Source organism: Plecotus auritus (assembly GCF_963455305.1).
Source record: "Plecotus auritus genome assembly, chromosome: X".
Classification (NCBI taxonomy): domain Eukaryota; kingdom Metazoa; phylum Chordata; class Mammalia; order Chiroptera; family Vespertilionidae; genus Plecotus; species Plecotus auritus.
The window spans coordinates 46,237,151-46,259,990 of record NC_137784.1 but is presented as its reverse complement, the minus strand read 5'-3'; the positions used below and the strand labels follow the sequence as shown (position 1 = coordinate 46,259,990).

At 39.8% G+C, this 22,840-nt stretch overlaps 1 protein-coding gene across 3 annotated transcripts in view; it reads left to right on the top strand.

Moving 5' to 3' along the window:
• Positions 1 to 304: 304 nt before the first annotated feature.
• Positions 305 to 22,840, top strand: part of VSIG4 (V-set and immunoglobulin domain containing 4) — a 121,008-nt gene continuing 98,472 nt past the window's right edge. For all 3 annotated transcript variants that reach the window (XM_080652153.1, XM_080652151.1, XM_080652152.1), the window contains exons 1-3: positions 305 to 492; positions 9,716 to 10,072; positions 10,775 to 11,056. In XM_080652153.1, coding sequence (XP_080508279.1) covers positions 438 to 492; positions 9,716 to 10,072; positions 10,775 to 11,056 — 694 coding nt within the window. In that variant the 5' untranslated portion in view covers positions 305 to 437. The remainder of the gene's footprint in view (positions 493 to 9,715; positions 10,073 to 10,774; positions 11,057 to 22,840) is intronic.

The window sequence follows — 22,840 nt, the reverse complement described above, 5'->3', positions numbered from 1 at the left end:
AGCCAGCAAAGTTGATCTCTTTTCCTTAGACCCACCAGAAAGGTAAATACCCCCATACTGGAGGAAGCAGACTAATCCCAAAAGTCACCCCCAATATCTAAGTTTTGTGGAGGAAACCCAGAATAAACACATCCTGTGAGCTTTAAGATCAGAGAGCCCTATTGGCTCCAGGGAAGTAAAGTCAATACCCTAGCAGGGAGAGAAATTGCTTCACTCACCATCAAACCTCCAACCCCAGGCAAGGAAGGGAGGGGAATGCTCATGTGACTTGTGCTGAAATAGGGAAGGAAGGGAAATGTGAGATGGGACTGGGAGTCAAGTGAGAGATATGAGGAAGGAAGGGAAGTGAGCAGGCACAGACACTGGCAGCTATCAGGAGTTTGAGCCTCTTTGACAGCAGAAGGCAGGAAGAAAGGACAGAAGTGGCTCTGGCTGTGATGGGGTTCTTGCTGGGCCTGCTGTTCCTGGGCCACCTAATGATGGTCACCTATGGTAAGGCAGAAAATTGTGGCCTGGATGCCACTACTGGCACGGGAAAAAGACTGGGGTGTGGGCGGTGGGATTGAATGCCTACTGAGGAAAGCCTATTTCTGCTGAGCAGGAGTTTCTCAGGCAGTACTGCAGACTCTCTCAGCTTTGGTCAGAAGAGAGGGAGGTAGTTGAATGCCGGTGAAGGATCCAGGAGGTAAGTTTTCAAAGAAATGGAAAAGGATCCTCTCTTGGAAAGTATCCAAATACTTTCATAGTTCTTGTTTTTATCTCTGGGGCATTCAAAAAGTACCCAATGCTTCCCGAATCCCTCCACCATCTGCTGTCTTTCAACTGAAATTCTACCATTATAACTTCAGGCTTTGATCCCTGTTAATACACATACCTCCCAAAGAAGGAATGTTGTTGAAGAGCTAGATAGGACCTTAAAAGTAACCTCGATTCATCCTTCACTGTTATCTGATTACATACTTCCAGTGACTGCTAGTTCACTACTTTTCCAGGCCATCTAGTTTATTCAGAGGAATCTCCAACTGTTAGAAAGTTATTCCTAATATTGAACTAAATCAACTTTCCAGTGACTTCTCTCCAATGTCCCAGCACTGTTTCTTGGATACACACAGATCATATCTGCTTCCTCTATACTGTGACAGCCCTTAACATTTCTGAGAACAGACATCATGTCCCCTTGACCAATCTCTTATTCAAGCTAAACAACCCCACATCCTTCAACTTGTCTTCACATAACTTACTTTCTTACCACCTTCTTGGGTAACTCACTTCCCTGTCAACATGGTAGAGATTGTCTGGGGTAATAGTGGGAAATTAATGTTGGACACATATTCCAAAAGAGGTCTGAACATAGCATAGTAACATTATTTCCTTGGGTCTTCTTCCATCTTTATATCCATGAGAATTGAGATAGTCTGTTAAGAAAATACGACTGAGTAATAACTAAATGCAACCTATGGTAGGTCAAAGGGGTTCTTGCTGCACCCTTGCTTCTTTCATATTCTTAGATATAGAGGTTGGATGGGATTAGCTTTGTGTTCTTTGTATGGTCAGAAAGAATCCAGCTTACCATAGCTGACTCAATTAAGGCTATACTATCCTGAGGCTCTATGATCCATCAAACTCTAGAACTTCAACCTAGAATTAAGTCACCTAAAAGGGAAAAGCATTGGTGTCAGAATTAATGGTCCTAAAAATAGTGTTCTTTCTAGAGCTACAATATTTTCACTTTCTTTTTTATTATTTTTTATTAATTTCTTTATTGATCCCCCCATTCCCATCCTAAACCCCTCCCCATGCATGCCCCCACCACCCTGTTGTCCGTGACCACTGGTTAGGCTTATATGCACGCATAGAAGTCCTTTGGTTGATCTCTTCCCCTTACCCCCACCCTCCCCTACCTTCCCCCTGAGGTTTGACAGTCTGATCAATGCTTCCCTGTCTCCGGGTCTGTTTTTGTTCACCAGTTTATGCTGTTCATTATTTCCCCTAGATGAGTGAGATCATGTGATACTAGAAATACACTTATAAGAACCGAAAATGAGACAAGCAATAATGGTTATGCTGAGAGGCAAATGAATCAGCCTGTAGTGAGTTTCTTTCTGGGCCAACAGTTCTTTTGAGACCCAATTTCAATGTCAAACAGTTCCTTATGTGTACATGTCAGCAATGATATTTCAGTTCTGGATGGGGGACAAATGGTGGTAATGCAGGTCCGACCCTGTCTGGTTTGGTCCTGGGCAACCTGCTGCAATGCACAACTGCTGACTGCTAGTATGGCAAGGCATCGTCAGTGTCTTCCATCTCTGGACTGTTTCTCTTCTGTCTTCATGGCTGGAGCAGTCCTGTCAATTCCTCTCTGTTGCAGGAATCCACATGGTCTTGGAGGTGTTTTCTGAAAATATACAAACATATTCTCGACCAAAAGATAATAAAGGAATCTTTTCTATAAATTTGATTTGGGATCCCTTTCCATTTTTTTGCCCAAACGATTTTCCTTTGGCTTGTTCTGACACCATGTGTGTTTTTCATGGGTGTCTTGCTGATAGCATTACAAATGAAAGTTAATTTTCTAAAGTAAAAATTTTCTAGATGTAATTTACTTACAGGATATTTTTTCTTACATGATGTTCTTCTACTATCCCCCTTTTTTGATTTAAATATTAGGAGGCTTTTGGAAATTTTATAATGTAGTCTTGACAGCTCTTAAATTTTAATTTTTTGCACTAAAATATGTCTGCTTTAGGTTCATTACATGTTATGCAATTTTACCATGAGGTGAAATACCAATAAAAATTTTAGTTAACACTTTAGGAACAGCTTTTTGTCCAGTACCATTAATTTTTCTAGAATATTAGCTTATTTCACTTAGCCAATTTAAATTAGTCTGAGAACTTGACTACTATTTTACTGTCAAATTTAATACTCTAACAACAATCTTATTTTATCCTGTAAATATTAGTGGAAAGGATTATTTGCCTTCTTGAGTAGGCCCTGAGCATTCCTGGTGCTAGGTTGGATTTAGATATCAAAAACCCACTTCCCCACACCATGGGTACAAGACAACTCAAACAAGTCTTGTTGCAGTGAGAGAGCAGCTGCTGTTGGCCAAGTCTCTGTCTGTTACCTGGGTCCCGATTTGAGCTGGGCATGGGAAGCGAAGCAGCTGGGGGCAGGAGACCTCCCTCAGAATGGGTGAGGGTTCAGGCCCCTGCAAAGTTGGGGGGGTGAGGGTCTGTTCCCCACCTCTGTTGACCCCCAAGTTCTCTCCTGATGGCCCTTCTGCAACTGTGCCTGTCTTAGGTTGTTCCTTCCCTGATGAATCTTACCCGTCTCTGGCTAACCAGCCATCCTCCGGGGCCAAGAAGGGTGATGTGAGGTTCAGTTCTATCTCCTTGGTAGCCTATGCCCCTGTGGCCTCCATGCTCAGCACCTGCCTTGCGATCCCCTCGCCTGCTGGAGGGGCCCTGGCACTAATCACATATCTTGGAAAACCCAGGTTTCTTCTCCAGGGAGGGCCCAGCTCACCCCACTGGGTGAGAGACAGATCCATGGTACCAGCCACCATGAGGCTTCAACCTCAGCATGAACAGAAAGCACAGGCAACAGCTGTGGGCAATTGGATTGTGAGAAGAGGGTCCCTCTTGGCCAAAAGGGCAAGAAGGGCCAATATAGAATGCTCAGGTGCCTTCCCAGGGGGCCCTCTACACAGTGGAATGGATTAAATCCTTTCATGTCCTTTTTAAATTGCTGCCAGACATTCAAAGAATTAGTTTGTAAGTTTGTTTGGGATAATTGTACATTATGCTGTTGTGATTCTAAAATATCAAGAGATGTGTTACTTTTGTCTCCAAGCACCAAAAAGATGATTTTTTATTGATTCCCAAGGGTACGAGGTACTATTATAGGTAATGGGGGTAATACAAACCTGGGAAAAATTATAATGACATTGTAGAATGATAGCATGTAAGGATATTCTTTGCTCTAGGCCATGGCAATTTCATTTCAAACTGGTTGTCAATTTCTTTTTGTATAGACAATGTCTTAGTTACATTTTCTGCACCTCTCCTAGGAGCAAGTAGTGATAGTCCCTTCCTTTGGTGTCCACACAAGCCAGAAACCTCTCTTTAATTTTACACACAAAGGAGCAGTGGTTTGATTTTGTGTCATACAATATTTTCATTTTCTAACACCTTTTACACTGCACTTCCCTACCTTTCTTCAAATGTGTTGGTTTGAGGTGGGACTTATAAAGGCAGGGCTGGAGCTCATAGAAACATTTTGTAAATGTTAAACTTAAATCATGTGTGGGCATGCACATGAGAGCTCATATGTTTATTGTATCATCCCCAGACTCAGGTCCTCCAAACCTGAAAGCAGGGCTTTCATTTGAATGTAGGGTTTTACACTATAAGACCTGAGATTCAGGACATACTGAATGACCAATAATGCCTTACTCTCTCTGTATCTTAATGTACCCAGCTCATTTGTACATTGAGGGGATCATGTTAGCTGGCCTCAAAGGGCCCTGCCAACTGGACAGCTCTTTAGGACTATTTGGCTTCACTTCTGAAAAGCCTCTAGGGGCGCAAATCAGCTATTAAGCTTAAGGCAAATGTTGAAATAATCATAATAAAAATAAATAATATTTGCATTTTATGAACATTATAAAATTTTATAAACATCTATTATATAAGTTAATATTCCATCTAGGAGGCAGCACAAAAGAGGAAGAGTGGCCAGACACAGGAATGTGGGGTCATGGGAAGATCTCACCCTCTGTGTAATGGTAGGAGGAAAAAGATTCAAAAAGGGATCTAGAATGAGTTCTGTAAAGGGGTCCACACCCAGAAAACTAGGTCTTTCCTTTATTTAGTACCATTACACAGGCCCCAGACTTTTTTTTCCTAAGTCCAGGTCCTGGACTAGAATGGGCCCCCATATTCTTCCCTCTTTCTAAAGTTAAACCCTTTTCCAACAAAGCCTTTTGAGTCAATGCTCATCCCTGGTATTTCTCTTAAAGGGAGCTAATATTTGAATAACATTAAATTATTTCCTGGGGGAAAAGAGCAAGGCTCTAAAGTTCTTGGAAAAGATTTTTAGAAAGTAGCCAACAGATGGGAGAATTCTTTTCCAGGCAGTCAGGGAATATTATCCAATCATAGGATAACATCCCTTTAAGCCATGCCAAGTAGGCCCAGGTAAGGGGGTTGCTGGATTTAGCCACAACTGAAGCCAGAAACCCCTTAATAAGTTTAATAAGTTAGTAAGAAGGTAAGAAGGCAGTAGCTTCTGAAAGCCTTTACTCTATGCCTAGAGGCCAAGATCTGTTCCTGCTATGTGTGTCTCTTTGGATAATGATCTTTCTCTCTCTGAGCCTCAGCCTTGCCCATATGTACCATGAGGGAATGTGACTAAGTGGTTTCTAAAAGCCTGTAAATGTATGCAATTCTAGAAATCTCCAAAATACTATCTTGCCTGGTCCCCCAATGCCGCAGTCTTTTTGCTGCAAGTGTTCAGGAATATGGAGAAGGGCTGCACATAAATGAATATAGACAAGAAATATAAATTTGGAAGGCATTTTGGGGGAGCCAGATGGAAACTTAGCTCTACTAAGCTCCCTGAATCTCTGGACCCACAGCTTTTTATTTACTGGAAAACACATTGGTCCTTTAGGAAAGCAGATATACATATCAAAGGTAACGTTGGATAAACAGGAAAAGATGATCAGGTTAGGGGAAATGCCTACAGCTGTTCAGCAGCAGGTAATAATATGCAGATTTTCAGCCCTGTTGAAGCCCCAAGGTCCATCAGCCTTCTGGACTAGAATGGGCCCCCATATTCTTCCCTCTTGCATAATTATGACCTGCTGGAATTTGCCTTCAGCATCCCAAGACCTGTTGTACTAAGTACATAACCATTTGGTGGTTTTCATGGCTCCATAATGTGTAGAGCATCCACTCAAGTGTTGATGCTTTCCTGAAATAGATTTTCCCTAACCAATCTTCCAGGAAAGTGAGGAGTATTGCTTAATTTGGACAACATTTCACATTGACTTCCATGCCAGCCTTGTTGTTGGAGGCAGAGGCTACTGTGAACTTTTTGGCTACCCTACAAACCAGGGATGGCCTATTACCTGCCCATAATTTGGTGGGTGCCATCAGGCTGTGAAGGGTGACTTGCCTGCTCATGCCTTAACTTCTCTTTTAGGTCATTATTAAAGCTTACTATGATCCAATCTAATTGATCTATCCACCTTAGGGAAAATATAGTGAAGACTTCTATAGGATAAGAAGAATCAAGACAAATATGAGAAGTTTCCCTTGAAGCATGGGACAGGACTGGCATTTATCCAACACCTACTGAATGCCAACCACTGTGCTAGGTAATTTAACACCTATAAGCTTATTTTATCTTCATAGTAACCCTCTGTGAAAGGTTTATTATCAACTCCATTTTATTGATAAAGCTCAGACAGGTTTAGCAACTTACTCATGGTCACACAGAGAAATATGTGGTAGAGCAGACCTTGGATTTATATTGTGTTATGCCCAGATTTCGTGATCCCCAAAGACCACCAGGGAGCCGAGTCCGATGCAAAAGCAAAGAGCCTTTAATCGAGCTAGCTCGAGCTCCCCATCCACCACACTCGCCGACGCAGCGGCAGGAGGCAGAGAGAGAGCCCCAGGCCCCAAACGCACTGATTTATAGGGGGCCTGGGAGAGGTAGGAGGGGTGAGGTAGTGTGGCCTCCACTGATTGGTCAGGGTCAGGTTGCACATGGGGGCAGGGTGCGGCTTACTTTCCTCTTGCATTTCTATTGGCTAATTCAAAAGTGTGGGTTGGGCTCTTGGAGAGGTTCTAGGGCGGGAACCTGACTCCACGAGGTGGAGGACATGGAACAAAGGGAACATGGAGTCGGTCTCTCCCCGCCCTTTCAATTGGTGTTATTATTCTTACTCACCATGCAGCCTTTCACTCCCCTCTTGAATTTACTAGGTACTCCTGCTCAATGTTTTTTAGTTTTATTGAGTATTACAGGGATTGTTGAAATGTATAAGTCAATGCTATTTTTTTAATAAAACTTTATTGTTCAGATTATTACAATTGTTCCTCTTTTTCCCCCCATCGCTCCCCTCCACCCAGTTCCCACCCCACCCTCTGCCCGTACCACGCTACTGTCCTCGTCCATAGGTGTACGATTTTTATCCAGTCTCTTCCTGCACCCCCACACCCTTTTCCCCCCAAGAATTGTCAGTCCACTCCCTTTCTATGCCCATGATTCTATTATATTCACCAGTTTATTCTGTTCATCAGATTTTTTTATTCATTTGATTTTTAGTTCCACTTGTTGATAGATATGTATTTGTTTTCACTTGGTTGATCATAATTTTTATCTTTATCTTTTTCTTCTTCTTCCTCTTATTAGAGAATACCCTTCAGCATTTCATATAATACTGGTTTGGTGGTGATGAACTTTAGCTTTTTCTTATCTGTGAAGCTCTTTATCTGACCTTCAATTCTGAATGATAGCTTTGCTGGGTAGAGTAATCTTGATTGTAGGTTCTTGCTATTCATCACTTTGAATATTTCTTGCCACTCCCATCTGGCCTGCATAGTTTCTGTTGAGAAATCAGCTGACAATTGTATGGGTGCTCCCTTGTAGGTAACTAACTGTTTTTCTCTTGCTGCTTTCAAGATTCTCTCTTTGTCTTTTGTTCTTGGCATTTTAATTATAATGTGTCTTGGTGTGGTCCTCTTTGGATTTCTTTTGTTTGGGGTTATCTGCACTTCCTGGACTTGTAAGTCTATTTCTTTCACCAGGTGGGGGAAGTTTTCGGTCATTATTTCTTCAAATAGGTTTTCAGTATCTTGCTCTCTTCTTCTGGCACCCCCATAATTCAGAGGTTGGTACGCTTGAAGTTGTCCCAGAGGCTCCTTACACTATCTTCATACTTTTGGATTCTTTTTTCTTTTTGCTTTTCTGCTTGGGTGTTTTTTACCTCTTTGTAATTCAAAACTTTGACTTGATTCTTGTGATCCACTAGTCTGCTGTTGGATCTCTGTATATTACTTTTTATTTCAGTCAGTGTATGCTTAATTTCTAGTTGGCCCTTTTTCATATCCTCAAGGGTCTTGCTAAATTTATCGGCCTTTTTTAGAAAATACTTGAAAAACCTTATAACCGTGATTTTGAACTCTATATCCAGTCATTTGCTTTCCTCCATTTCTTTCATTTGTGACCTGTTTCTTTGTCTCTGCATTTTGGCTGCTTTCCTGAGTTGATAGAGTGGCTCTGTGTGCTAGGTGTCCTATAGGGCCCAGTGGCTCAGCCTTCCCAGTTACCTGAGGTGGACACTCTTGGTGCACCCCTTTGTGGGCTGTGTGCACAGTCTTGTTGTAGTTAAGCCTTTGTTGTTGATGGTATCACTGGGAGGAATTGACCTCCAGGCCAATTGGCTGTGAGGATCAGCTGTGTCTATGCTGGGAGAAGTTCTGTGTTGGAGACACCCATATGAGACAAGACTTGCAAAAGCCTCTGTGCTCAGCTTGGATGGGACGGAGTCTCAGGGCAGAGCAGACAGCATTGGCTTCCCATCAGCCCTGCCCTAAGAGGCCCCTGGGTCTCAGTGTCCCACAGTAATTGCTGCAAGCACCTCTGAAAGAAAGCCACCCTCGAGTTTCGCCCGCTGCCAGACAGTCCAGTTTTTCCCCAAATGAGTCTGGGTCCCCAGAGTCTCACCCGGAACTGGAGTTCAGAGCTGTCGGGAGCTTTTGTCTCCCTCCCGATTGAGAAAGCCAGCCACGTACTCATTTGCCAGCCCTCTCCGCGCACGTCCCTCTGTACCTCTGCCTTCTGCAGCTCCTCTGAGTCTCAGTGTGCTTTTCTCTTTCCTTCTAGTTGTAGAATTTCCACTCAGCAATCCTTCCTGTGGTTCTGGATGATGTCCCTTTTGTCTTTTAGTTGTAGTTTTGAAATTGTTGTGCAGGGCAGCAGTTTAGGTGTTTACCTATGCCGCCATTTTGGTTTCTCCCTAAGTCAATGCTATTGAGGTTACCTTCACTTTGTAAATAAAAGAACAAGAGGAATAGTATTATGTTACTTTTCCTGTGATGCCCTGTGCCTACCATATACTTTCTCTTTATTCTACTACTTAACAAGTAGGAAGAAGAGGAGAAAATAACACAAAAAAGAAGGAGGACAAAGAGGAGAAAGATGAAAGAATGGGTGGAAGAAAGGAGAGGGGAAGAAAAAAAGTAAAAATGGAATAACATGAGATTATTAGAAGTCTGGTTACTAACTCTGTCCCATAACCTTATTCTGAGATGGAAAAGTCATGTTTGACCCAATACTAAAAATGACTTCCAGGATTGGGAAATTGGGACTGGCTGTCCATGTTCTTGACAGAACAGAGTGATCTATGTGAGAATCCCCAGCAAGTTCCCAGAGAGGATAACATGAACCAGGCCTTGCAGTTCCCCCAAGGTTAGAAGGAAAACATACATACATGTAGGCAAAGGCATTTTCAGCTGCTCCAGATGTCCTCAGAGCAGAATTATGCTCTGTTCAACAGGAGGGGACTATGAGAATGATTTTAGGAAAAGGGGAGGGAGATTTGGGAGAGCTGGAGGAAGATTAGTGGAGAAGATCCACCCAAGCTCCCAAGTGGGTGTGCCATCTATGTCTGTATTCTTCCTCTGTTTCCCATCTTCAGGCCATCCCATCCTTGAAGCGCCTGAGAGTGTGACTGGGCCTTGGAAAGGGGATGTGAATATTCCTTGCACCTTTGCTCCTCTGAAAGGCTACATCCAAGTCTTGGTAAAGTGGCTGGTACGACGTGACTCAGACCCAATCACCATCTTCCTACGTGACTCCTCTGGAGATCATATCCAGCAAGCAAAGTACCGGGGCCGCCTGCACATTAACCGTGAGGTTCTAGGAGATGTGTCCCTCCAACTGAAGACCCTGGAGATGGATGACCGGAGCCACTACACTTGTGAAGTCACTTGGCAGACTCCTAATGGCAACCAAGTGGTGAAAGATAAGATCATTGAGCTTCGCGTCCAGAAACGTGAGTCACTGTGGGGGTAGGAAAGTACTGATTAGCAAAGACTCAATAAAGGACTATAATCCTAGAAAACCTTGAGAAACCCAGAGACATTTGTGCTCATCAGAGTAAGTGTACAGGCAAAGTATCCTCAGGGACACTTTCATGGCATAATTTTAAAAATCTTGGGAAGGGTCCTTGGCCTTCAAATCTCTACCCCTTGAGTGTCATAGAAATTCTTGTATCCACAGTTTTGTTGTCCTCTTTGGGCTCTGGGTCTTAAAACTCATAAAAATGAGGATATCTTATCAAGATATTGGATATTGAATTGATGCTGACATAGAAGCTCTGGGGACAGGGATGCAAGGGTCAGCTAAGATGAGTTTTGTTGACTTGACAATTATACAGATATCTCCTGTAATTCAAAAGCTAAATAATCCCCAAACTACTGGAGCTTAATAAAGCTATATTATCTTTTTTACAGTCAGTTGATTTTTAACTCCAGGTAGTCCAAAACCCAAATAATACAAAACAGTACCTAATCTTCTAAAAGGAAGGTATTTTTTTTACATTGTCCTGTTTGCTTCTTTCTTCCAAAGTCAGGAGCCCCTTTCAGTTCCCTTTGTAGATATGTACATATCCCTATACCCAGAAAATATGCTTCAGCTTTGTGTTCCCATATTCTTGTAACTTACCATAGCCTCTTCTCTTCTCTTCCCTTTGCAGTACCTGTTTCCAAGCCCACAGTGACAACTGGAAATGGCTATGGCTTCACAGTGCTTCAGGGAATGAGGATTAGCCTTCAATGCCAGGCTGAGGGTTCTCCTCCCATCAGTTATGTTTGGTACAAGGAACAGACTAACAACTCAGAACCTATCAAAGTAGCAACCTTGAGTACCTTACTTTTCAAGCCTGCAGTGTTGGCTAATTCAGGCTCCTATTTCTGTACTGCTAAGGGCCGGGTAGGCTCTGAGCAACACAGCAACATTGTGAAGTTTGTGGTCAAAGGTGAGCAACCCTCTCTCCTGGTGAGCATATCCATGGACAACCTGATTCTAGATATACCTCAGTAGAATGTCTTTATTCCAGAGAAGAGAGATTGATGTGTGTGAGGTCGGAGGGGTATTGGGTTGTAAAATCACAAAGAAAGAAAAATTTTGGACTTGGGAAAATAAGGCAGGAGATAATACTTGTCCTGCTGTAGGTTAAGTAAATAAAGTTTGTAAAGGGAAAAGTGACATTTGCTAGATATGTAGTTTCTTTCAATTTTCCTCAAGCCAACTATAAGTTCTACCATGTTTCCTCGAAAATAAGACAGTGTCTTATATTAATTTTCGCACCCAAAGACATGCTAGGTCTTATTTTCAGGGGATGTCTTATTTTTCCATGAAGAAGAATACGGTACACATTTATTGTTAAATGAAAATAAAGGAAATTTATTAGCTGTATACGGTACGGTGGTACGGTAGTTGTCAACACAAACCAGACAAACTGTGAATCCTACAGTATCAAGAATTTACTCATTTATTCAATGACAATCATGTCATCATCTTCTGGAACATCATCATAACAATCCAATTCCTGAATTTCCTGGTGAATTTCTTGTGACTCCATTTCTTTCAGAATCAGTGGACCAAATCTCTCATGTTTAGCAATAGCACTGTCTTTAAATGAGTACTTCTTGTCAAGGTAGCCTGCTCGCAGTGCATTTGCAATGCAACTGTCAGTGATTTTCTCCCATGAATTCTTCACCCAAGTCACAACTTCTTGCAGTTTAGGTTTCACAAAGTTTCCAAGCTGATTTCTCTTCATTCTATTTTCAATGTAGTCATTAATTTCCATGCGCAAATTGTCTTTGAATGACTTGTTTATTGCAATATCAAGAGTCTGGAGATAGGCCGTCATTCCTGCGGGAATCATTATCTGATCTATTTTTCTTTCGTGAAGAAATGTCTTCATGTCTTTAGCGCGGTAAGTGCTGGCTGCATCCCAGACTAGCAGACCTCTTTGGCTCCCTTGAATAACAGGCGGCAGCATTAAATCGACCCACTTCCTTATAACTGCTTGTGTGGCCCAGGCTTTTTCAGTTTCAAGAATAAAAATGTCCAAAACACTTTCAATCTTTTCCTTCTTGCCCTTAGAAATGGTTAAAGGTGGGATTTTAGTGCCATCCAGACGAATTGCCAAAATACAGGAAACACGTGCACTTTCGTAAGCAGTGGAGGGAATGTACGCTAAGGAGGCACCCCACTGTTCAATTGTTGTTTGAGATGATTGGCCCATAAACACTGCAGTTTCATCCATAGCAATCATGTTGGAAAGATTGTATTTAGAGAAGTCAGCATCATCAATAAAGGACTTGAATGCAAGTGCTCGCTTAATAACTTGAGTATCTTCCAACCTAAACAATGTTGTAGATCTTTTTAAAGACAGTTCACTTTGCTGAAGGAAATTATCCAGCCAGTGTTGTGATGCTTTGAAGTCTTCGGGGGCTATGTCAAACTGTGGTGCCATTGCAAGGGCAAATTCTTGAATCTGAGCCCTATTCACAACCAAAGCCTTTGCTCTCCTGTCAACAACCCATTCACAGATCAGGTCTTCCAGCTCGGAAAATAATGGTTGCCGACCTGATCCACACTTGCGCTTTTTAGCATTTCCCTTGTCCACTTGTTCAATGAGGTTACCATACTCTGCTCGCCATTTTCGGACCAATTGGATACTCAACATCTTCTCTTTGCAGAAAGCAGTAAGATTTTGGCCCCAAGAGTCTTCCACGATTCCTTTCTTGTACTCCACGGAGTAGCTTTTTCTTTTTGCGCTCATTTCTAGGGGTAAAAAAAAAGGAATTGGGGTATCAAGGTGGGGGAGGGGGATCACTCAAAATGACACAGGGGGAATCAGAGGGGGCAATCAAAATGGCACAGGAGAATCAGAGGGGGGATTACCATTTTAGTAACCCCTTTTGATCCTCCTGTGTCATTTTGATTGCCCCCTCTGATCCTCCTGTGTCATTTTAAGTGATCCCCCTCCCCCCACCCCTGTGTCACTGAACACCTTCACCAGACATCCTCCCTACCCCTTTATCAGACATTTACCCCCTGAGGCCTGCCTGGGGACTGTCACTGGGCTTGCTGGGGCCTGGATCTGGGCTGGAGCAGGGTCTGCCACTGACTGAGAACCTTCAGTCATCATGAAGGCGGCCATGAGCATCAGGTAGTGTCACCAGAGACAGACCAGCACTCAACACCTTTGCCATGTCCCGTCCGCTCTAATCCTCCTGTTCTTCTACACGCATCTGTGAAAGTCTCCTCCTCTCTCCCGCCCTGCGCTCACCGCTCACTCCGACCTCCGCTCCGCCTCCACACAGCAGTGTCAGGACTCCGCGTAACGTCACTGGTTGCTAGACGCCAGTCGGGGCGGCCCTAGCGACCAGTTTATGGTAAATTAATTTTCATTCTGAGACAGAGCCTGGGGCCTTAGTTTCGGGGGATGCCTTATATTTCACTCAGAAGGAAACCTGTGAGTAGGTCTTATTTTCGGAGGATGACTTATTTTTGGGGAAACATGGTAGTTCAGGTGTCAATGAAGACTAACTCTGGTTAATCAAGGTTATTTCTTACAGCATTATCCTGGGAGTACTACAAACTGTACATAAAGACTGTAGTGCTCTAGTTAGTTTGGCTCAGTGGATAGAGCATTGATCTACAGACTGAAGGGTCCCAGGTTCGATTACAGTCAGGGTACATGCCCAGGATGTGGGCTCCATCCCCAATAGAGGACATGAAGGAGGCAGCCAGTCAATGATTCTCTTTCATCATTGATGTTTCTATCTCTCTCTCCCTCTTCCTTCCTCTCTGAAATCATATATATATATATATATATATATATATATATATATATATATATATATATATTAGGGGGAGAGGTTTAAATAAACAGCCCAGCAATGATATATCTAAGTGAGTCTTGCTTCCTTCCAAGAGATTCTTTGGAAGGAAAGATGTGTTTCCCCACAAGCCTGCCATTGCTCAATACATTTCAGGAACAAACTGCTTTTAGGGAATTTTCCTCAGAACCTCCTAAAAATCACTATCCTCTGAGGATAGCTTTATATAAGGAATGTCATCAGACTGGCTCTCACCAATTGTGTTAGACTGATGTTAGTTTGAGACTCCTGCATTTGACTGAAAAGATTTGTTTTCCAAGTTGAGTTGTAATGACAATGTACATGCTGTAGGTTTTGGTCTGTTAATTTTGGGGGAAACAAGGGTTGTCTCACTCTGAGATTATTATATGAATACTGGTCCAGTTCTCTGAGAGTTTGCAATCTGGTCAAGCAGAGAGAGCAGGGAATGTCCAGAAAGTCCAATAATGTGTATTTTAAAGAGAAACAAGTTGTAATTTTCACCTTTCTGTAAGTTAGTTCCTAGCCCATCTGGTCAAGAACTTGATCACAACCAATCAATCTGTATATTTCTTATCATAGTCCATGCTTACAGGCAATAAAGCAATGCTCATGATTTCCCCTACTGACAGATAAGGAAACTGAGGCTCAGAGAAATTATTCTGAACCTTCCACCTTTTCTGCTCGCTGAGCCAAGCTTCTTTCACTTCAATTTTTTTTACCTGCCTCCTTCTCTACTTAAACCTTGTCCCATGAATCTGGTCCCCTGTTTTATATCTGCCTAATATAGTTCTCAGCCCCTCATCCCTCTCCCTCAACCACTGTGCTATTTCTCAGTTCTGGGATAGCCCTACAGACCGTGTCTTTGCTCATGCTCTTGGACTGCTGAGCTCTATGCACAAAAAAATACAGATATGTATTAACCCATGTTAGTTTTATGCTCTGTGACATCCACTTCTTGTACCCGTGCTGTATGCCAATAAATTTGCTCATTTTTGTCCTATTTCTAATATCAGTTATTCATCTTCTCCTTATCTAAGAAGATCAAGGTGAATTCTATCAACCACCTTCTCTGCCTTAACTTTTCTTTACCCATTACCTCTTGGATTAAAGTAAGATGTGTCATTCTTCTCTCCACAGCAAACCCTCTACTTGAGGTCTTCATCACAGCTACTCCAACCCCCTGTTCCATCCATTATCCTCTACGAAAGCCTACTATGTGTGTATATATATGCCTAACGTATGTATGTAAGCCTAGTATATATATGTAAATAACATATATATGATTTTTTTACATTCAATATTATTTTGTATTAATTAAAACAGCATAGTGGTTAAATAATCATATACTTTAAAAAGTGATCCCACAAATGTTTCAAGTGTCCACCTAGCACCATACATAGTTATTTTAATATTATTGATTATATTCCCCATTCTGTACTTCACATCCGCATGACTATTTTGTATCTACCAATTAGTACTTCTTAATCCATTACTGAGCCCACCAAACCTCCCCCTGTCTGTCAACTATCAGTCTGTTCTCTGTACCTATAAGTCTATTTCTATATTATTTGTTCATTTTTTTAGTTATTTAAATTCCACATATAAGTGAAATCATATGGAATTTGTCTTTGTCTGACTGATTTACATTGGCTATTTCAAATAATGCTGCAGTGAATATAGGGGTGCATGTATACTTTCAAATTAGTGTTTTGGGTTTCTTTGGCTATATAGCCAGAGATGGAATTTCTGGGTCATAAGGCAGTTCCATTTTTAATATTTTGAGGAATCTCCATATTCTCCATAGCCGCTAAACCAATCTGCATTCCCACCAACAGTGCATGAGGGTTCCCATTTCTCCACATCCTCAACAACACTTGCCAGAAGCCAATTCCATCATGTCAGCAGGGCTGAATCACCTGGAAATGGCTGAGGGCATTTCCCCAAACCTGAAAAGGGTGCATAAATTATTGCTTGCTGCCAAACAGCTGAGGGCATTTCAACCTACATGTTATTGCCTCCTCCTGGCCAAACACCTGAACAGCTTTAGGCAGTTCCTCCAATCTGACAATGGATTCTGTATACCAAACCTTAACCTTTGATGTGTATGTCTACCTTGCCTTAGGACAATTTGTGTTAACAAAAAGCAAAGAGTCTGGAGAAACAGAAGAACTTGCTTTCTTTAGCCAAGCTCCTCTGGCCCCCCAAATGCCTTCCCAAATTATGTTTCATCTCTGGACTCTTGATTAATTTACACACAGTGCCTTCCCCAGATTCCTGAACCCCTTGCAGATGCCAAGAAAGACCACCGGCAAACACTTCTTATTTGTTGATTTATGGATGATTGCCATTCTGACAGGAGTGAGGTGATATCTCATTGAATATTTTTAAATTTTATTTTTGTAAAGAGAGAGGAAGAGAGAGAAACATTGATTTGTTGTCCCACTTATGTATGCATTCATTGGTGATTCTTGTATGTTCCCTGACTAGATTTATAGGTTGATGACCTCTAGGTTCATAGGTTGATGCTCAACCACTGAGCAACACTGGCTGGTCAAGGGCCTTCATTTTAATTTGCATTCTCTGGTGATTATTGATGTCGAGCATCTTTTCATTTATCTACTTGCCATCTGTATATGTCTATTCAGATCCTTTGCCCATTTCTTAAATGGATTACTTGTGGGCTTTTTGGCATTGAGTTGTATATGTTTTTAATAAATTTAATTATTAACCAGTTATCAGATGCATCATGGTGCATATGTTCTCCTATTCAGTAGGTTGTCTTTTCCTTTTTCTGATGGCTTCTTTTGCTGTACAACTTTTTACTTTGATATAGTCCCATTTGTTTATCTGTCCTTTGTTTTCTTTGACCAAGGAGATATATAAGAAAAAAAAATTGCTGTTTATGTTTTTTTTCTAGAAGTTTTATGGTTCCAAGTCTTACATTTTAACTAATACATTTTGAGTTTATTTTTGTATATGGTGTCAGATGGTAGATATGTTTTATTTTTTTGAATTTATTTGTTCAATTTTCCCAACACCACTTATTTACCCCCATTGTATGTTCTTGCTTCTTTTGTCATATATTAATTGACCATATAGGCATGGGTCAATTAATATGTACTTCGGGGCTCTCTGTTCTTTCATTGATGTATGTGTCTGTTTTTTATAGCAGCACCATGATGTTTTCTTGATGGATATAAAGGGAGAAATCGACAGTAATTCAATCACAGTAGGGGACTTTAACACAACATTGAAATCAATGGATATATGAAAAACAACAAGGAAATGGTGGCCTTAAATGATACAGTAGAGCAGTTGAATTTAAATGCTATTTCAAGAGAATTTAATCTTAAAATAGCAGAATATACATTCTTTTCTAGTGCACATTGAACATTTTCTAGGATAGAGCACATGTAGTGTAGCTTGTAGTGTAGCTTGATATTAGGTATTGTGATACTTCCAATTTTGCCATCCTTTCTCAAGGTTGCTGTGGCCATTCAGGGAATATTGTGATTCCATGTAAATTTTTGGATTATTTGTGTTATTTCTGTGAAAAATGCCACTGGTGTTTTGATAGGAATTATGTTGAATCTATGGGTTTCCTTGGATAGTATGGACATTTTAACTGTGCTGTATGTGGCTTCTTAAATTTTTTTCTTCAATGTTTTATAACTTTCCGAGTAAGGGGTTTTTTTTATACCCTTGTTTAGATTTCTTTCTACGTCTTTTTTTTATGCAATTGTAAATGAGATTGTTTTTAGTTTCTCTTTCTTTCAATTCATTACTGGTTTACAAAAATGCAACTGGTTTCTATATATTTATTTTGTACCTTGCTACTTTATGAATTTATTTATAAGTTCTAGTACTTTTTTGGTGAAATCTTTAGAATTCTTTATATCTATTATCATGTTATCTATAAATAATGGCAGTTTAACTATTTTTTTTTCCAATTTAGATGGCTTTTATTTATTCTTCTTGTGTGATAGCTATATGTAGGACTTCCAGTACTATGCTGTATAAAATTGATGAAAGTGGACATCCCTGTCTTGTTCCTGATCTTAAGGGAAACACTTTTAGTTTTTCTCCATTGAGTATGGGGTTACCTGTGGGTTTGTCATAAATAGGCTTTATTATGTTGATGTATGATCCTCTATTCCCACTTTGCTGGAGTTTTATCACAAATAGATGCTGCATTTTATCCAATGCTTTTCCTGCATCTATTGATATGACCATATAATTTTAATCCTTTATTTCTTTTATGTTGTATATCATGTTAATTGATTTGTGTATATTGAACCATTTTTGCAGACCAGGAATAATTCCCAATTTATCATGGTGTATGATCTTTTTAATGTATTGTTGAATTTGGTTTGTGAATATTTTGTTGAAGATTTTTGAATCTATGTTCATCAAAAATATTGGCCTATAATTTTCTTTTTTTTTTAAATATATTTTTTTATTGATTTTTTACAGAGAGGAAGGAAGAGGGATAGAGAGTTAGAAACATCGATGAGAGAGACACATCGATCAGCTGCCTCTTGCACACCTCCTACTGGGGATGTGCCCGCAACCAAGTTACGTGCCCTTGACCGGAATCGAACCTGGGACCTTTCAGTCCGCAGGCCGATGCTCTATCCACTGAGCCAAACCGGTTTTGGCTAATTTTCTTTATTTGTAATGTCTTTATCTGGTTTTGGAAGCACAATAATACTGGCCTTGTAAAATAAGTTAGGAGGTACTTCTTCCTCTTAAAATTTTTGAAATACATTGAGAAAAATAGGTGTTAATTTTTTGAATCTTTGATAAAATTCACCTGTGAAACCATCTGGTCCATGATTTTTGTTTATTGATAGTTTTTTTTTCATTACTGCTTAAATTTTGTTTGTTGTAATTAGTCTGTTCAGATTTTCTGTTTATTCTTGATTCAGTTTTGGAAGATTACATTTCTTCCAGGTTGTCCAATTTGTTTGCATATAATAGTTCATAGTATTTTCTTATAATTCTATGTATTTATGTGGTGTCATTTATTTCTTCTCTTTCATTTCTGGTTCTATTTATTTGAGTCCTCTCTGTTCTTTTTCTTGATAAGTTTCATTAAAGGTTTATCAATGAACCAGGTCTTGTTTTCATTGATCATTTGCACTGTTGTTTTTTTTTAGACTCTATTTTATTTGTTTCTGCTATGGTCTTTATTATTTCCTTCCTTATAATAACTGGACTTGGTTTGTTTTTCTTTTTCTAGTTCCTTTAGGTGTAAGGTTAGATTGTTTATTTGAAATATTTCTTGTTTCTTGAGGTGGCTTGTGTTGCTATGAATTTCCCTCTTAGAATTGCATTGCTGTATCCCATCAATTTTGAGTTTTTGAGTTTTCATCTTCATTTGTCTCAAAATGTCTTTTTATTTCTTTATTGATCTCACTGTAATCCATTCGTTGTTTAACAACATGTTATTTAGCCTTCAAGGGTTAGAGTGTTTTTCAGTTTTTTTTTCTTTTAATTGATTTCAAGTTTCATACCATTGTGGTCAGAGAAGATGCTTGATATGATTTCAATTTTCTTATATTTATTGAGACTTACTTTGTGTCCTAACATGTGCTCTATCCTAGAAAATGTTCAATGTGCACTAGAAAAGAATGTATATTCTGCTATTTTAAGATTAAATTCTCTTGAAATAGCATTTAAATTCAACTGCTCTACTGTATCATTTAAGGCCACCATTTCCTTGTTATTTTTCTCTCTGGAAGCTATATCCATTGATTTCAATGTTGTGTTAAAGTCCCCTACTGTGATTGAATTACTGTCGATTTCTCCCTTTATGTCCATCAAGTTTTGCTTTATACATTTAGATGTTCCTGTGCTGGGTGCATAAATTATAAAAGGGGTTATACCCCTTGTTGGATTGAATCTTTATTATTATGTAATCTTGTTCTGTGTCTCATATATAGCTTTTGTTTTAAAGTCTGTTTTGTGTGACATAAATATGGCTATCCTGGCTTTTATTTTTGTTTTCATAAAATATCTTTTGCATAACATATCTTTTCATCTCTTTGTTTTCAGTTTGGCATGTATTTTGATCTGAAGTGAGACTTTTGTAGCTAGCATATTTGTGAGTCCTCTTTTCTTATCCAGTTAGCTATCCATTGTCTTTTGACAGGAGCATTTATTCCATTTACTTTTAAGTGATTAAGATACATAAGTATTTGCATTTTATCTACACTAATAAAAGAGAAATATGCAAATTGACTGTACCTCCATGACACCCATCAGACAATCAGGAGTGAGTATGCAAATTAACGCAACAAATATGGAGGGTTAATTTGCATATACAGGTGCAGAGCAGCCAGGCGGGCAGGGATGCCTGCTCTGAGGGGGAGAGCAGGGAGCGGAGGGACCTAAAGGAGTGGTGCTCCAGCCAGGAGTGAAGACTTGCAGGCTCTTGGGAGGCGGCCAGGAGTGAAGACTTGTGCAGGCTCCTGGGCGGTGGCTAGGAGTGAAGACTTGCAAAGGCTCCCAGATGGCTGGGAGCGAAGTCAGGGGAAGGAAGGCCTATTCTTGCACGAATCTTCATGCAACAGGCCTCTAGTTATTTATATTTATGTTCCTCCTTTATTTCTTTTCCTTTCTTAACAAAGTCCCTCTAACATTTTTTATAATACTTTTTTTTTCTTTTATGGGAAGTTCTTTATCTCTCCTTCAATTCTAAATGATAGCCCTACACAGTAGTCTAATTTTAGTTATCTATTGATTTATTGTAGTGCCTCACTTTTCATAACTTTCAATATTTTTTGCCAATCTGTTCTGGCATGAAAACTTTCTATTGAGAAATTAGCTGACAGTCTGACTGGAGCTTTCTTATAGGTAACTGGTTGTCTTTCTCTTGCTGCTTTTAAGATTCTCTCTTCATTTTAAAATTTTGCTGTTTTAATTATGATGTATTTTGGTGTGGGCCTCTTTGTGTTCAACTTGTTTAGGGATCTCTGCACTTCATGAACTTGTATGTCTTTTCTTCACCAGGTTAGGAAAGTTTTCAGTCATTATTTCTTCAAATAGGTTCTCAATATTTTGCTCTCTCTGTTCTTCTTCAAGTACCTCTATGATTTAGATGTTGCTATGCTAGATGTTTTCCCAGAAGTCATTTAAACTATTTTATTTTGATGCACTGATTGTTTTCTGCTACATTGCCTTCCAAATCAGTGATTCAATCCTCTGACTCATGTCATCTGCTCTTTATTCCTTTCAGTGTATTCTTCATTTAGAATATTATATTCTTCATTTCTGACTGGTTCTTTTATGGTTCCTATGCTTTTTTAATGCTGTTGAAGTTATCAGTAAATACCACATATTGGGTCACAGGCAAAGTCTCCCCAAATTCAAGAAAATTGAAATCATATCAAGCATCTTCCCAGACCACAATGGCATAATATTAGAAATAAAACAATTGGAAGCTGAATAGCATGCTATTAAACAATGATTGGGTTACCAAAAAGATCAAAGAAGAAATTAAAAACATCCTGGAAACGAATGACAATGAAAACACAACAATCCAAAATTTATGGGACACAGTGAAGGCAGTCCTGAGAGGGAAGTTTATAGCTCTACAGACTTACCTCAAAAAAAATTTTAAAAAATTGTAATAATTCATCTAACTCTACAACTTAAAGAATTAGAAACAGAGCAACAAGAAAAACCCAGAATGAGCAGAAGGAAGGAAATAATAAAGATCAGTGCAGAAATAAATGACATAGAGACAAAAAAACAACAACACAACAATACAAAAGATCAATGAAACCAAAAAGAGATGGTTCTTGGAAAGGATAAACAATCTTTAGATTATACACCATTATTTTAAATTCTATCTGGTAGACTACTTGCCTCTATTTCATACAGGTGTTTTTGTTTGTTTGTTTGTTTGTTTGTTTTTTGTGGGTTTGTGTGCGCGTGTGTGTGTGTTTAGATTTCTCCTATTCTTTTGATTGGGATATGTTTCTTTATCTCCTTATTTTGGCTTCTTCTGTGTTTCTATCTATATATTAGATATATCTATGTGTCCCAGTCTTAGTAAAGTGGCCTTGAGCAGTAGGTGTCCTGTGGGGATAAGTGGTACAGTCTTACTGATCACCTGAGCTGAGTGCTCAAGAAGTGTTTCTTGTGTGGGTTATGTATATCCTCCTGTTGTAGTTGTAGACAGTATTACATGTCTCCCATTTTACCCCACTTTACTCCCCTCCACCAAGCCCCTAACATACCCAATCCTAGGTCTTCACCACCATATTGCCTGCATCCATGGGCTAGCTGTATAAGTATATAAGTTCTTTGGTTTATCTGTCCTTGTCCCTCCACCCCCACATAGAGGTATGTCAGTCTGCTCCATGCCTTCATGCTTCAGGACTTATTTTGTTGGTCAATTCATTTTGTTCATTAGACTCCACAAATTAGTGAGATTATGTGATATTTGTCTTTCTCAGACTGGCTTATTTCACTTAGCATAATATTCTCCAGGTCCATCCATGCTGTCCCAAAGGGTAAGAGGTCCCTCTTTTTTACAACTGAATAGTATTCCATTCTATAAATGTGCCACAGATTTTTTTTTTTTATCCATTCATCTACTGATAGCACTTGGGCTATTTCCAAATTTTAACTATTGTATATAACACTGCTATGAACATAGGGGTGCATGTATTCTTTCTGATTGGTGTTCCAGGATTCTTAGGATATATTCATGAAGTGGGATTGCAGGGTCAAAAGGCAGTTCCATTTTTAATTTTTTGAGGAAACGCCAAACTGTTTTCCATAGTGGCTACACCAATCTGCATTCACCAGCAGTGAACTAGTTTTCTCTTTTCCCCACATCCTCACCAGCACTTGTTATTTATTGATTGATTGAT